The 15000-nt window shown below is 46.1% G+C and overlaps 1 protein-coding gene across 1 annotated transcript in view; it reads left to right on the forward strand.

Moving 5' to 3' along the window:
• The first annotated feature begins 581 nt into the window (after positions 1–581).
• The window catches only part of LOC135208554 (mucin-19-like), a 50490-nt gene continuing 36071 nt past the window's right edge, over positions 582–15000 (forward strand). Inside the window, exons 1-4 of the mRNA XM_064240870.1 lie at positions 582–973; positions 1248–1778; positions 2530–3024; positions 3135–3732. Coding sequence (XP_064096940.1) covers positions 582–973; positions 1248–1778; positions 2530–3024; positions 3135–3732 — 2016 coding nt within the window. The remainder of the gene's footprint in view (positions 974–1247; positions 1779–2529; positions 3025–3134; positions 3733–15000) is intronic.

The following is a 15000-nucleotide window of genomic DNA, read 5'->3' on the forward strand; positions in this document are numbered from 1 at the left end:
GAAGGCAGGTTTTCTTCCAGGCTGGGGAAGCGGGCCTGCGGATGGACCCACCAAAGAGGCTCAAGGCCAAAGGATCACGATCCTATCCAGCCCATGGAGGAAACAATCCTCCTCAAAGGCTGCTTCCCTGGAGGAAGGCAGGTTTTCTGCCAGGCTGGGGAAGTGGGCCTGCGGATGGACCCACCACAGAGGCTCAAGGCCAAACGGATCCCGATCCTATCCAGCCAGGAGGGAACCCAATCCTCCTCAAAGGCACTCCCCGGAGGAAGGCAAGTCTCCAGGTGGGGAGAAAGGGCTGCGATGGACCCACCAAAGAGGCTCAAGGCAAAGGATCCGATCCCTATCCAAGCCATGGTGGGGGGAGAAAACAATCCTCCTCCAGGCTGGCTTCCCCGGAGTCCCTGAGGAAGGTCTGCCAGGATGAGAGCCTGGAGGACCCATCACAGAGGCTCAAGGCCAAAGGTCTCCCTGATCCTCTCAAGGCCATGCCACCCATGGAGGGAACAATCCTCCTCAGGAAGGCTGACTTCCCGGGCCGAGGAAGGGCAGGTCTGCCATGGCTGTGGAAGCGGGCCTGAGGTATGGACATCCCACAGAGGCTCAAGGCCAAAGGATCCCGATCCTATCCAGCCCATGGAGGAAACAATCCTCCTCAAAGGCTGCTTCCCCGGAGGAAGGCAGGTTTCCTGCCAGGCTGGGGAAGCGGGCCTGAGGATGGACAACCACGAGGAAGCATGGTTTCCCTGCAGGTCTGGGAAGCGGGCCTGAGGATGGGACCCATACGGAAAAGAGGACTCAATCCTGGCCTCAAAGTATCGAATCCTCCTCTCCAGGCCCATGAGGGCCCAACAATCTCCTCGAGGCTGCTCCCTGGAGGAAAGGCAGGTTTTCCTTGCCAGGCTGGGGAAGCGGGCCTGCGGATGGACACCAAAGAGGCTCAAGGCCAAAGGATCCCGATCCTATCAGCAATGGAGTAGGAACAATCCTCCTCAAAGGCTGCTTCCCTGGAGGAGGCAGGTCCTGCCAGCTGGGGAAGGGGCCGGGAGACCCATCACAGGGCTCAAGGCCAAAGGATCCCGACCTTCCACCCATGGAGGGAACAATCCTCCTCAAAGGCTACTTCCCCGGAGGAAGGCAGGTTTTCCCCTCCAGGCTGGGGAGCGGGCCTGCGGATGGACCCACCAAAGAGGCTCAAGCCAAAGGATCGATCCAATATCCAGCCCATGGAGGAAACAATCCTCACTCAGCTTGCTCCCCGGAGGAGGCAGGTTTTCTGCAGGTGGTGGAGGCCCTGCCAGGCTCAAGGGGAAGGATCCCGGGATCCTCCTCCGCCCAGGCCATGGACCCATCCTCCTCAACGGCTGCTTCCCTGGAGGAAGGCAGGGTTTCCTGGCAGCTGGGGAAGGCAAAGGATCAGATGGCCGGCTCAAGCCAAAGGATCCCGACCTCTCCGCCCATGGAGGGAACAATCCTCCTCAGGCTGCTTCCCTGGAGGAAGGCAGGTTTCCTGGCCAGGCTGGGAAGCGGGTCCTGAGGATGGACCCATCACAGAGCTTCAAGGGCCGGCCCCAGGATCCCGGGATCCTCCTCAAAGCATGGAGGGAACATTCCTACTCCAGGCTACTCCCCGAGGAAGGCCAAAGGTGTCTCCAGCTGGGGAAGGGCCTGGCACCCCCGGCGGATGGACCCTACCAAAGAGGCTCAAGGCCAAAGGATCACGATCCTATCCAGCCCATGGAGTCAACAATCCTCCTCAAAGGCTGCTTCCCTGGAGGAAGGCAGGTTTTCTGCCAGGCTGGGGAAGTGGGCCTGCGGATGGACCCACCACAGAGGCTCAAGGCCAAAGGATCCCGATCCTATCCAGCCCATGGAGGGAACAATCCTCCTCAGAGGCTACTTCCCCGGAGGAAGGCAGGTTTTCTTCCAGGCTGGGGAAGCGGGCCTGCGGATGGACCCACCAAAGAGGCTCAAGGCCAAAGGATCACGATCCTATCCAGCCCATGGAGGAAACAATCCTCCTCAAAGGCTGCTTCCCTGGAGGAAGGCAGGTTTTCTGCCAGGCTGGGGAAGTGGGCCTGCGGATGGACCCACCACAGAGGCTCAAGGCCAAAGGATCCCGATCCTATCCAGCCCATGGAGGAAACAATCCTCCTCAAAGGCTGCTTCCCCGGAGGAAGGCAGGTTTCCTGCCAGGCTGGGGAAGCGGGCCTGAGGATGGACCCACCAAAGAGGCTCAAGGCCAAAGGATCCCGATCCTCTCCAGCCCATGGAGGGAACAATCCTCCTCAGAGGCTGCTTCCCTGGAGGAAGGCAGGTTTCCTGCCAGGCTGGGGAAGCGGGCCTGAGGATGGACCCATCACAGAGGCTCAAGGCCAAAGGATCCCGATCCTCTCCAGCCCATGGAGGGAACAATCCTCCTCAAAGGCTGCTTCCCTGGAGGAAGGCAGGTTTCCTGCCAGGCTGGGGAAGCGGGCCTGAGGATGGACCCATCACAGAGGCTCAAGGCCAAAGGATCCCGATCCTCTCCAGCCCAATGGAGGAACAATTCCTCCTCAGCCGGTCTACCTCCCCGGAGGAAGGCAAAGTTTCCGCCGTGGCTGAAGGGCGGGCCTGCGGATGGACCCACCACAGAGGCTCAAGGCCAAAGGATCCCGATCCTAATCCAGCCCATGGAGGGAAAAACAACCTCCTCAGAGGCTACTTCCCGGAGGAAGGCAGGTTTCCTGCCAGGCTGGGGAAGCGGGCTCAAGAGGATGTACCCACCACAGAGGCCTCAAGGCCAAAGATCCCGATCCTCTCCAGGCAGATCAAGGAGGAAACAATCCTATCCTCAGGAGGCTATCCTCTCAAACCCCGGAGGAAGGCAGGTTTCCTGCCAGGCTGGGGAAGCGGGCCTGAGGATGGACCCACCCAGAGGCTCAAGGAAAGGTCAAGGTCCGGAGGGCATCCGCCCGATTTCCTCCTGGCCAGCCCATGGAGGAAACAATCCTCCTCCAGCCCAGAGGGCTACTTCCCCGGAGGAAGGCAGGTTTCCTGCCAGGCTGGGGAAGCGGGCCTGAGGATGGACCACCACAGAGGCTCAAGGCCAAAGGATCCCGATCCTCTCCAGCCCATGGAAGAACAATCCTCCTCAGAGGCTACTTCCCCGGAGGAAGGCAGGTTTCCTGCCAGGCTGGCCTGAGGATAGACGGGCCTGAGGATGGACCACCATCAGAGGCTCAGAAGGCAAAGATCCCGATCCTCTCCAGGGCCGGCCATGGAGGACAATCCTCTCCAGGGTCTGGCCTCCCCGGTTCCCCGGAGGAAGGCAGGTTTCCTGCCAGGCGGGGGAAGCGGCCTGAGGATGGACCCACCACAGAGGTCAAGGCCAAAGGATCCCGATCCTCTCCAGCCCATGGAGGAAACAATCCTCCTCAGAGCTACTTCCCCGGAGGAAGGCCGGTTTCCTCCCAGGCCAGGGGCGGGTGGGGAAGCGGTGGGCCTGATTATGGACCCACCACAGAGGCTCAAGTCAAAGGAATCCCGATCTCTCCCATCCAGCCCATGGAGGGAAACAATCCTCCTCAGAGGCTAAGGCTTTCCCCGCCGGGGAAGGCAGGTTTTCCTCCAGGCTGGGGAAGCGTGGGCCTGAGGATGGACCGCCACCACAGAGGCTCAGGCTCCAAAGGATCCCGATCCTCTCCAGCCCATGGAGGGAACAATCCTCCTCAGAGGCTACTTCCCCGGAGGAAGGCAGGTTTCCTGCCAGGCTGGGGAAGCGGGCCTGAGGATGGACCCACCACAGAGGCTCAAGGCCAAAGGATCCCGATCCTCTCCAGCCCATGGAGGGAACAATCCTCCTCAGAGGCTACTTCCCCGGAGGAAGGCAGGTTTCCTGCCAGGCTGGGGAAGCGGGCCTGAGGATGGACCCACCACAGAGGCTCAAGGCCAAAGGATCCCGATCCTCTCCAGCCATGGAGGGAAAACAATCCTCCACAGGCTAACTTCCCCGGAGGAAGGCAGGTTTCCTCCAGGCTGGGAGCGGGGGCCTGAGGATGGACCCACCACAGAGGCTCAAGGCCAAAGGATCCCGATCCTCTCCAGCCCATGGAGGGAACAATCCTCCTCAGAGGCTACTTCCCCGGAGGAAGGCAGGTTTCCTGCCAGGCTGGGGAAGCGGGCCTGAGGATGGACCCACCACAGAGGCTCAAGGCCAAAGGATCCCGATCCTCTCCAGCCCATGGAGGAAACAATCCTCCTCAGAGGCTACTTCCCCGGAGGAAGGCAGGTTTTCCTGCCAGGCTGGGGAACATGTTTCCTGCCACCACTTTGGTGGCCCCCCCCCCCAAAGGATCGGGATTCCCCCCCCCTCTCCAGCCCATGGAAAACAATTCCTCCTCAGAGGCTATTCGGAGGAGGCACTGCCAGGTGGGGAACGGGCCTGGATGGACCACCACGAGGCCTCAAGGCCAAAGGATCCGATCCTCTCCAGCCCATGGAGGAAACAATCCTCCTCAGAGGCTACTTCCCCGGAGGAAGGCAGGTTTCTGCCAGGCTGGGGAAGCGGGCCTGAGAGGGAACCACAGAGGCTCAAGGCCAAAGGATCCCGATCCTCTCCAGCCCATGGAGGGAACAATCCTCCTCAGAGGCGCTTCCCCGGAGAAGGCAGGTTTTCTGCCAGGCTGGGGAAGCGGGCCTGAGGATGGACCCACCACAGAGGCTCAAGGCCAAAGGATCACGATCCTATCTAGCCCATGGAGGGAACAATCCTCCTCAGAGGCTGCTTCCCCGGAGGAAGGCAGGTTTTCTGCCAGGCTGGGGAAGCAGGCCTGAGGATGGACCCACCACAGAGGCTCAAGGCCAAAGGATCCCGATCCTATCCAGCCTATAGAGGGAAAATCCTCTTCAGAGGCTGCTTCTCCGGAGGAAGGCAGGTTTCCTACTAGGCTAGTGAAGCGGGCCTAAGGATGGCCCCACCACAGAGGTTAGAGGCCAAAGGATCCTGATCCTATTTAGCCCACGGATGGAAAAATCCTCACTGGCTTTCCTGCCAGGCTGTGGAAGGGAGCCTGTTGAGAGCCCCACCATAAGGGGTGGGGGATATCCGTGTTTATCAGCTTATTAAGGAGTCCGTTTTTCGTGTATCACATAAAGTTGAAGATTTTCAGGAGCAGTTTATATGCAGTACAGGAAGGCTTCAGGGAGGATATCCTTTTTATGACAGAGAGAGAGAGAGAGAGAGAGAGAGAGAGAGAGAGAGAGAGAGAGAGAGAGAGAGAGAGAGAGTGTCGCACAGTTTGCGCAATTAGGAGACAGCAATACTCGTTTGTATGTTCTGAGTTTTACTAGATGAAAGAGAGGGAGAATATTGCTAAGAAAGATGAATCGTCATTAAGATGTCTTAGGATTTTAGTGTATTTCATAAGCGGATTGATGTGTATAAACAATTACAATGTGAAGGTTCCAGATGGTTGTCCCCTCTTATTGGAGTAGTGCTATCATTGTGGGCATTACTTAAAGATCTAAACAGTGTCCCTTCGCCCCCATAGCTGCAACCCCTTTCATTCCTTTTATCGTACCTCCTTTTACTCATCCTTTCCACGTCCTCCTAACTGTAAGGTTTTCCTCCTGTTACACCTTTCGAACTTTTTTTACTGTCAGTTTCCGTTTCAGCGCTGAGTACCCCAATAGGTCCCAGCGCTTAGCCGAGGACGAGGAAATGGTCACAGCTGCGAGTGAGACAACTCCCATCATTGATTTCACTTTCATACAATTAGGCTGCAGATTTTATAGGAGCATGTCATCACTGACTTGAAAATAAGTATCTTTTCCCTCCATGGTTGTTGCCAGGTCAGGGGACACCACTGTAAGTTAGGTTAGGTCCAGGTCAGGGGGCACCGCTCCAAGTTAGGTTAGGTAAATAAGTATCTTTACAGTCCACGATTGTTGCCAGGTCAGGGGACGCCACTCTAAGTTAGGTTAGGTAAATAAGTATCTTCTCCCTCCACGATTGTTGCCAGGTCAGGGGGCACCGCTCTAAGTTAGGTTAGGTAAATAAGTATCTTTTCATTCCCACGACTATTGCCAGGTAAGGGGGGTATGCGCCCTAAGTTTGGTTAGGTAGATAAGATCTGGTTAGGTCAGGACCTGGCATTATTGGACGAGAATCAGTCCGTTCCACTTGAGTAAAGTTATTCCGTGGAAAATGCTTATTGGTCGTTGATAGTGTGAATACGAATCATTATACCAACATTTGCGGCAAAAGCTTTCTTAGAAAAGTAGTAGAGGAAGGAAGATCTTGGCCGTGTAATTGCCAGACTTTCAAGATATCTGGTTGAACTGGAATATCAGCTGGAATATCAACTGGAATATCCGCGAGGTCACGTCTAGAGAAGATCAGGCAGCCTGGCATGCAAACTATTCAATTCCCAGAGAGAGAGAGAGAGAGAGAGAGAGAGAGAGAGAGAGAGAGAGAGAGAGAGAGATGAGAGAGAGAGCTATTGCAATTCTGTAGATATACAGTATTGTAAAATTTCGCCTCTCAAAAGTTAAGCGAGTTGCAATTATACAAGAAAACTCATTAGCCATTGCAGCAGGAGCAGCAGCAGCAGACTTTGCTATGCGGAGTTACCCACCATACATTGACTTTTAATTGACGTTTGTATGATAATAGGCCATACATGTTGTTCATCTCGGTCACGAAACTGTCTTCCGCAGGGGAATGACAGGTAACAACCACCTCATTGAATTTTCATTGGTCTGAGGAGCAGTCGAGTTGGTAGTAGTGTGTCACTTTGCTGCTGCTTTGAGCGTGCGTCTGTACAGACGTGTCAGTTGGACACAGGTTTCCTTGGTACACCTTCTTGAGGGACTTCGAAAAATTATATGGTAACAGTGTTTAATGAGGGGGATGTGGGGAGGACTCATCCTCGCTTAGCAAGAGTTCCACCAATAAGCTCTGGAATTCTTTCAGTGGGAGGATTCATTAGGTTTGGTTGGAGAAACACACACACACACACGGAGTAAAAAAAAAAAAAAGAAATCTGAGCAGGTTATATCACTGTACCTAAGATTACTGCCTCCCTTTTGATATAAGTTCGTTTATTAAGATTCCATTTAACTTTCGTCTAAGGCGTTATTTTACCACCGTGTATGTTATTATATATCGGTCATATTCATTAAGCAATACTTAAAATTGATCAAAATTTTAGAGTTATATTGGTATTGGAGAGAATCACGAACATCATAACTGGATAGTTTAACCTTATCACGTAAGCCAAGTTTATAGTATCGATTGCAGTGCGTTTCCAACCAATAATATAATAGGAAGCAATAAAGAGAAGCGCAGCAGCACTTCATTGAACATACTCAAAAACTCAGTGAAAGTGTCCGACACCTCAGCTCCTCTCTCTCTCTCTCTCTCTCTCTCTCTCTCTCTCTCTCTCTCTCTCTCTCTCTCATATTAGCTAATTTAAAGTGACATGTCATCTAGAAATACCACTGTTCTAGGTATGCAGTTTTGATATGTCATTAACACCCTCTAATCTTGACTAAACTAATTTATGCATACATATTTTTTCGAGGTCGGGGGAGTGGTATCGGGGATTGAGTTCTTGTTGTTAAGCCGTCTTACAGGTTTTGGAATTCTAAAATGTAATTCAAACTGATAAGTTTCTTGCTTTTGCTGTACCAATGTCCTCAGCCTGGCTTTGCTACAATTGAAATGGGTGGGGGACCAGGGGTAAGGTGGGCCTGTTGCGACCCCGATGAGTGGACAAAGTAGATATGCTCGCGGATAGTGTATGGCTAACGAAAAGCTCCACTTGAAATATTTTCTTATTTATCTTTAATGCCAGCGTGTTTTTAGTGTTTATCCTGATATTATTATAGTACTGTAGATTTTCTGAATACAACAACATTTACAAGAAGTAGGATTGGGTTAAACTCACTCTCTTGTAAATACATATAGAATGAAAAGGAGAGAGAGAGAGAGAGAGAGAGAGAGAGAGAGAGAGAGAGAGAGAGAGAGAGAGAGAGAGGAGAGGTGAGGGAAGGAAGAGGAAGGGGGTGGAAGTGGGAGAGGGGAGGAGAAGTTTTTTTTAATACTGTTGTGTTCATATCCATTTCTGGCTAATCGAGCCTTTTGCCTCTTCGTACAGGACAAAGATCTATTCTTTATAATTTGTGATTCATGATATTCTTATAAATTACGGTACTGGGTGTAGTACACCATAGCAAAATCTCGTACTTATACGAATCTTAGTTACAGAGAAATAGGTTAGAGAATTCGCGAGCACTTTTACCGAGCTCATTTTACGAAGCATTGCTCGCCGAGTATTCAGTTCTCAATGTAATTATTAACAGGAACAATAATTACGTGAGCATATTATATTTAACAGTAGTATCTTTATTTCATACCATGGTGATTATGATCCCTATTGGCTAATCCTACAATCAAGGAACGATATAATGAAATATGAAGCATGGTATTGTTTTACTCAACCCCCCCCGAAACAGAGCTGAATCCCAACGGAGGTGAGGTCGTCAGCAGGAGGTTTTTAAATGGGTCAGACTCCATAACCCTCACAATGATGAAGGGGCACAAAAATCTGGCGCTGCGAGGACGAATTGTTTAACTTTACGCGACAATGGCTTCTCGATACGAGGCAATTGCACGTGATGCGGTGTGTCCCCCACCACCCGGTATAGTTGTGGATAAGTTGGGAGGAGAGTGAGGGACTTGAAGACTTGCGTAAGTTTTTATGCTGAATAAATTGGTGGATATGGTACATTATTCATGGTTATTTAATCTTGCGCTTATTAATGGGAATGTTTCTCTTAAATGTATTTCGTTCTCGCTATTATAATTTTGGTTAGATCACAGATATTCACAGCCATTCCCAAAACCACAGTAATATTTCAGGTGCACCTCCATAATTCCACACCGGTAGGTGCTTGGCCCTTGCCGACCTCAAACCATGAACAAAGTTAGATAGCGATTGAGTTGTCTCAGTAAAATTAAGCCTATAAGAGCATTTTATTTGTGCCCACCCCGTCACAGTCATTGTGCGTCTTATGATAGCTATAGTTTATATATTATATGTCATTTTTCAGTGATGCTCAGGAATGAATTTTACAGCTTTAATAACCACCAACCAAATGAGAATATTATGGAAAATATGTCATCACGTTCTATTTGATATGCTTTTGAAACCAAAAATATACGGCCATGTTTTACTAAATTATGATCAATCAATCGAGTACAAAATTTGAAGAATCTAGAATTGATTGCGATGTTATATAAAATTATAAGTTAAAACATTAAGATAATATCTTTCTCTTAGCTAGGCCACGGGGTCCACGGAAAACCACCCCAGCTGAGGACGACAACATTATCAGGGCGGCTCGAGAGCAACCCTTAACAACGCGAGGCATTCGTGAAGACCTTGGATTAGAAGTGTCATCGATGACAGTACGAAGCAGACTCACTATGCGAGAATCATCACAGAACTCAGCGACGAAGGAGCTCTTGACGGAGTGACATAAGGCGGGAAAGCTTGATTTTGCCCAAACGTCATGCTGATAAGGGTTTGGACTTTTAGGGCGGGTCATCTTTACTGACGCGAAGTGCTTTTCGTCCACATCGCACGGAAGCTGCATTGTTGGCAAACAAAATAGAACTCGGTATGATAAGCAAAATCATACTGCATCAATTATCAATTGCATTCTTCTTTATATTAAGTTATTAAATCTTCAGATTTTGTTCCACGAAGTGGACTGTCAAAATATATAAAAGAGTAAACATAAATAAGAGTGCTATTTCTGAGATAAATATTAGGTAAGGACAGTGCATCATTTCCTCTTTTTCCTCAAATATAATTAAATAAATAATTAGACAATATAATTTCTTTCAGTGTTGTTCATCACTGAGAATTTAAATTCTCCAAAGGTAGTTATATATGATTTTATATTATATACCCCCATTTTTTCTCTCATTCAGATATGAACCCGTAACATCGGTGAGTGGTTCGATCCGGCCATGTCACCTGCAACGTATGGGGTGGGTGTGTCTGCATGGTATGGGTGAGTTCCGTATCGAGGGGGCGATTTACAGCAGCTAAGTAAGTGAGCTGCTGCAAACCTCCTTCTTGCCTTCATACGAGAAAGGAATTTTTCCCCTCCATCAGGGCCCATTCACATTGCTCGCGTTGTTCAAGAGTGGTTTGCCGGGACAGGATAACGCTTCTTCTTGAATGGCCGAGAAAAGGAGCAGATATGAATGTAATTGAACACGTGTGGGGCCAGATGGTGAAACACATGGAAAATGGAAACATGAGAGAACAACACAGCAACTCATGGTTCACATCAACTCTCAGTGGGAAATTTGTAGACGGAGACCACAGCAAATTTTCAACCTTGTTCATTCGATGCCCGACAGATTGAGGGAAGTGACTGAGAGAGAGGGTGGATGGTCAAGGTAATAGATTGTATAATATAAATGTTATCTTTTTTGTAATAGGAAATAAAATGTTCTCATTTTGTTCTCACTAGTTATTTGATTATATGTTTTAATAAACATAGTTCTCAACAAGTTTTTATTATAACCATGATATTCTTGATATAATATTCGAAGTATCTGTAAAAAAAATGGCATAATGCCTCCATACAATATTGAGAGTATTGCAGTAAACTTTCCTACTTACTCAGGCCCTACATGTTTTTGATGTGTCTTCCTAATCACCGTTTCTTGTTAGCAGCATTGAATTATAGAACTGAATGACTCGCCGAGCACTGTTTTCATACAGTGAGGTCGGTAACAGTATTGGCAAATTGCCTTACCTGTATACTTTGTTCACTGTGGTGTGGCAAATACAGATATGATATATCGCCGCTTATTTTCGCTTATTAGCTTCTTGGAGTCTATTAAAATAGTTTCCATTATTTGAAATGTAATGCTTTATATCCTACTGATATTTTCAATGTATCTTAGGTTAAAACCTAAGTTATATGAACAAGAGTTAAAAATGTGCATATTTTTTGGCCGTCGTTGTCGTTTCTGAGTATAGGGGTCATATGCTCTGTAGGATATTTTTAAAGGTTGTCAATTCAGCAGATGCTACTCTCTTTATGTCAGCCACTATAAGGAAATCCCAAATGACTTCACCTATCACCTGAGGTCAACGAAATATATAGTCTATAATATATCAGTGCATACGTAATTTTAGAAAAACAACAGTTAACCTTTAAAAGGTCAACCACGTCATATGACGTGTTGCAGAAGTCGTCCCACACGTTTACGTCATGTGACGTTCTTAAGTTTTTGAATTTGCGCGCCTCCATAGCTTATTGTATCGATATTGTTTCTGTCTACTTGGTGCCTTATTAGTGGTCTTGCTGGCCGTTTGCTCTGGTCGTCTTCCATTTGTAAGAACAGCGCGGGGGAGGGGAGGTAAGGGTGGCCTAGGAGGTTGTCAGAAATGTCAAACCAGCTAATTCTGTGTGGCAAAGGATTGGTGATGATGATTTTTTGCCGCACACCTTCGATTTTGATGAAAGTATATCAGGAATAAAGTTTTTTTATTCTGCTTTAATGATTCTATAATGGAACTGACTGTAGAGAGATCCAATCGTTAATTTCATGTTATGAAATGGGGTAATATATGAAGCGAACACTCAAGGGAACAAGAGTTTATGACATTGAAGTATCAGAGATGAGAAATTTCTTTGCTTTCGTTATGCTTATGGATATTGTCAGGAAGAGCAATCTTCGACATTATTGGGTAAACACTGACCTCCTCCTCCTGAATACACTAATGACATATCAAGAACTGCATACTGGAGGTAAGGGTTTTTTTAGATGGCATCATGTCACTAAGTTAGCTGGTATAGCAGAGAGAGAGAGAGAGAGATAGAGATAAGTTGGCTAGTTTAGAGAGAGAGAGAGACAGAGAGAGAGAGAGAGAGAGAGAGAGAGAGGAGCTAAGTGTCTGAGACTCTCAACACATTCACGGAGTTTTTGGGTATATTCAATCAAGTGTTGCTGCGCTTCTCTTTATAGCTTCCTATTGTAGAATTTGTAGGAAACGCACTGCAACCGATGCTGTAAACTTGGCTTACATGATAAGGTTAAAATATCCTGTTATGATGTTCGTGATTTTCGGCAATACCAATATAACTTTAAAAAATGTTGATACATTTTAAGTATTGTGTAATGAATATGGCCAATATACAATAAAAGACACAGTGTTAGATAACGCCTTGGCCGAAAGTTAAATGGAACCTTAATTAAACAAACATATTACAAGTGAGACAACAATCTTAATTACAACGATATAAACTGCTCAGATTTCTTTTTTTTTTTTTTTTTTTTTTCTTTTTTTTTTTTTTTTTTTTACTCCTGTGTGTGTCTTTCTCCAACCATACCTAATAACTCCGCCACCAAACCAACCACTCCAGAGTTTATTGGTGGAACTCTTGCAAGCAGAGGAGGGGTCTCCCCCCCCCCCATCTCCTCAGTAAACACTGTACCATGTAATTTTTCGTAGCAAGTCTCTGAAGACTTTTTGGTGTACCAGGTAAACCTGTGTCAACTGTACAATACCTTATTTCCCCGTGGGAGTCGGGGTAGTACTGCTGTTGTGAAAGGATGACGCAGTCAGTCAAGTATTTATCTCACGATTTCATTCTGATTTTTTTGGACCTGTACAGAGCACTACGTGTTTTGGAAAATACCCGAAGTTCGGATTATTCCAATCCAGTAAAAAGACAAGCAGCTTATGAGCAATTACTGGAATTATGTAAAAACAAAATAGATAAAGATGCAAACAGCTTTTGTGAAAGCAAAACTCCCAGCCTTTCATGGTATCGTTTGACAAATATAAATCATGATTTTACAATTAATTTGTAAAATATTTTAAAGGATAAACGTGTCGATAAAAACATTAGCATTCTTAACGACTGTGAATTTCACTAGTAAAACATTGAGAGGAAATCTGTCCATAGTGATCGATATCACACCTTTCATCGATATTCAAATTCATTCATCTTCAGAGTCAATTTAGATTCTTGTATACAAAGTAAAGTATGTTTAAGAATTATGCATTCCATATCACCTGAGAGAGAGAGTTAGAGAGAGAGAGAGAGAGACGAGAGAGAGCAAAAAAACATTCTGAAATGCAGGTGGAAAATTTTGCATTGCAGGGGGGGGGGTTAAATAAAATGAAAAAGCATTTGAAAAGCATATTGTATTATGAATGGATTCCGTTACCCGATTTGTACCTGAAGCAGCAATAAAAATAGGACACAACCCCCCCAACCATCATCAATCATTCTTAAGTCAATTTCTATAATCCTTCCTGGTTATTCCTTTAATTCTTTCATTTAAGTCATATGGTAAAACCTCTCTTTATTAGCCATGGTTTCACCCATACTTTACAATTTTTCTTGCATGATTCATGCTTGTATTCGTCTTGCAGGAGTGCTATTATCCTATTATCATTATTGCACTATCTTCCTTTACTTGGTGCCATGATTTAAAAACACTCACCATATCAGGACACTATAGGACTGAAAGGAACACGGCCACTGCATATTAGCTCTGCCCTCTCAGAATATGCGTAGAGCAAGTCCTCTGCGTGTAAGGGCAATACCCAAGCGGACTGGAGCACGCGCTAATCCCAGGCAGGACAAACCCCAAGCCAGTCGCGTATGTGTATGGCCGCCTTTAAGTGATCCAATTTTTCATTTTGAAGTATGTAAGACACAGAGAGAGTGAAAGCTCATAAGCCTTTTGAAGAGGGTTGTTGTCACACTTTGAGAATGTCTTAGCTAAGCTGATTTCTTTACCGGCGCACACATGCGTAAGACCTCCCAGGCCGCACTGTTTTTCAACCCCTTGAAAATAGATGAGTTAAGCTAATTTTTTATCATCCCGGTCGGACCTGTAACGGAACAAAGGAGCCTTATTCATAGCCATATGTGAACGCAGTCAAAGAGGTCCTGTATTAGCTAACCCTATAGAGATGACGTAGCATGTTTTCGTTTTTCTAACTGCCCCATAGGCCATATACACTTACGGGGATAGAGAACCTTATTCATTCGCTTTTGAGGCAGAGCAGCGTACGTTAGAGAGTTTAAGATTGCTCTCTCTCTCTCTCGCTCGCTTGGTTGCGAGGCTGTTTCAGTAACTTAACGTAGCGAGCTGGTCACTCATTTCTTAGTAAAGTATATGTTGTTTGTGGAATCTGAACATAGTATTATTTCTGTTAGGTTCGTGAAGGCGCCCACGAAAATAGTGAAAAAGTGTAAAATTGTAACAAGCCTTTTGATGGAAGCTGCAGCTGTGTATAAGGTATTTTTACAAATGTTTTGAAGTGCACTTCGAGGTTTTTTATCATTTTTTTAAAAATTTATCTTTTGCTTTGTTCTTTTGACATATCCAAATTTTATATGCTTAATGTTTGTACTGTCAACGCTTTAATTGTTCTCGTATTGTGCATTATGTTTTTGCATTGTCTTTATTTTGTTTAATTAGTTTGAATAATATGGTTCTGAAATTTGTTTGAATCTAACACATGCAAATTAAATCTTTATTTAATGAAATATTCATTTCAAATTTAATTATGCTTTATGATTTAATTTAATTAATTTTCTTGATAAAACTATGATTTCATTTGCTTAATAATTAATTTGAGAATTAATTAAAACTTTTATTTTCAAATAATAAACAATTTCCCTGAGATTGTGAATTTCACTGATAAATGTTGAATATAGAAATAAATTTTGTATTTAAAATTTATATGAGTATTTATTTTAAACCACAGTACGGTATTTTATTTTTGTTTAGGTAGAAATTATAGAGTGATAATTGTGACGTTTCCCACAAATAAAAACAGAATCAGGGAAATACTTAGATTTGAATTTACAGGAGTGATTGCCCTTTAATTAAGATTACCTCGCACCTATTTAATGAACTTAGACTGATTGTTTTCTTGACTGCCGCAGTTATATAAGGGCTCACTC

The sequence above is a fragment of the Macrobrachium nipponense genome, chromosome 11 (genome assembly GCF_015104395.2).
Source record: "Macrobrachium nipponense isolate FS-2020 chromosome 11, ASM1510439v2, whole genome shotgun sequence".
Lineage (NCBI taxonomy): Eukaryota > Metazoa > Arthropoda > Malacostraca > Decapoda > Palaemonidae > Macrobrachium > Macrobrachium nipponense.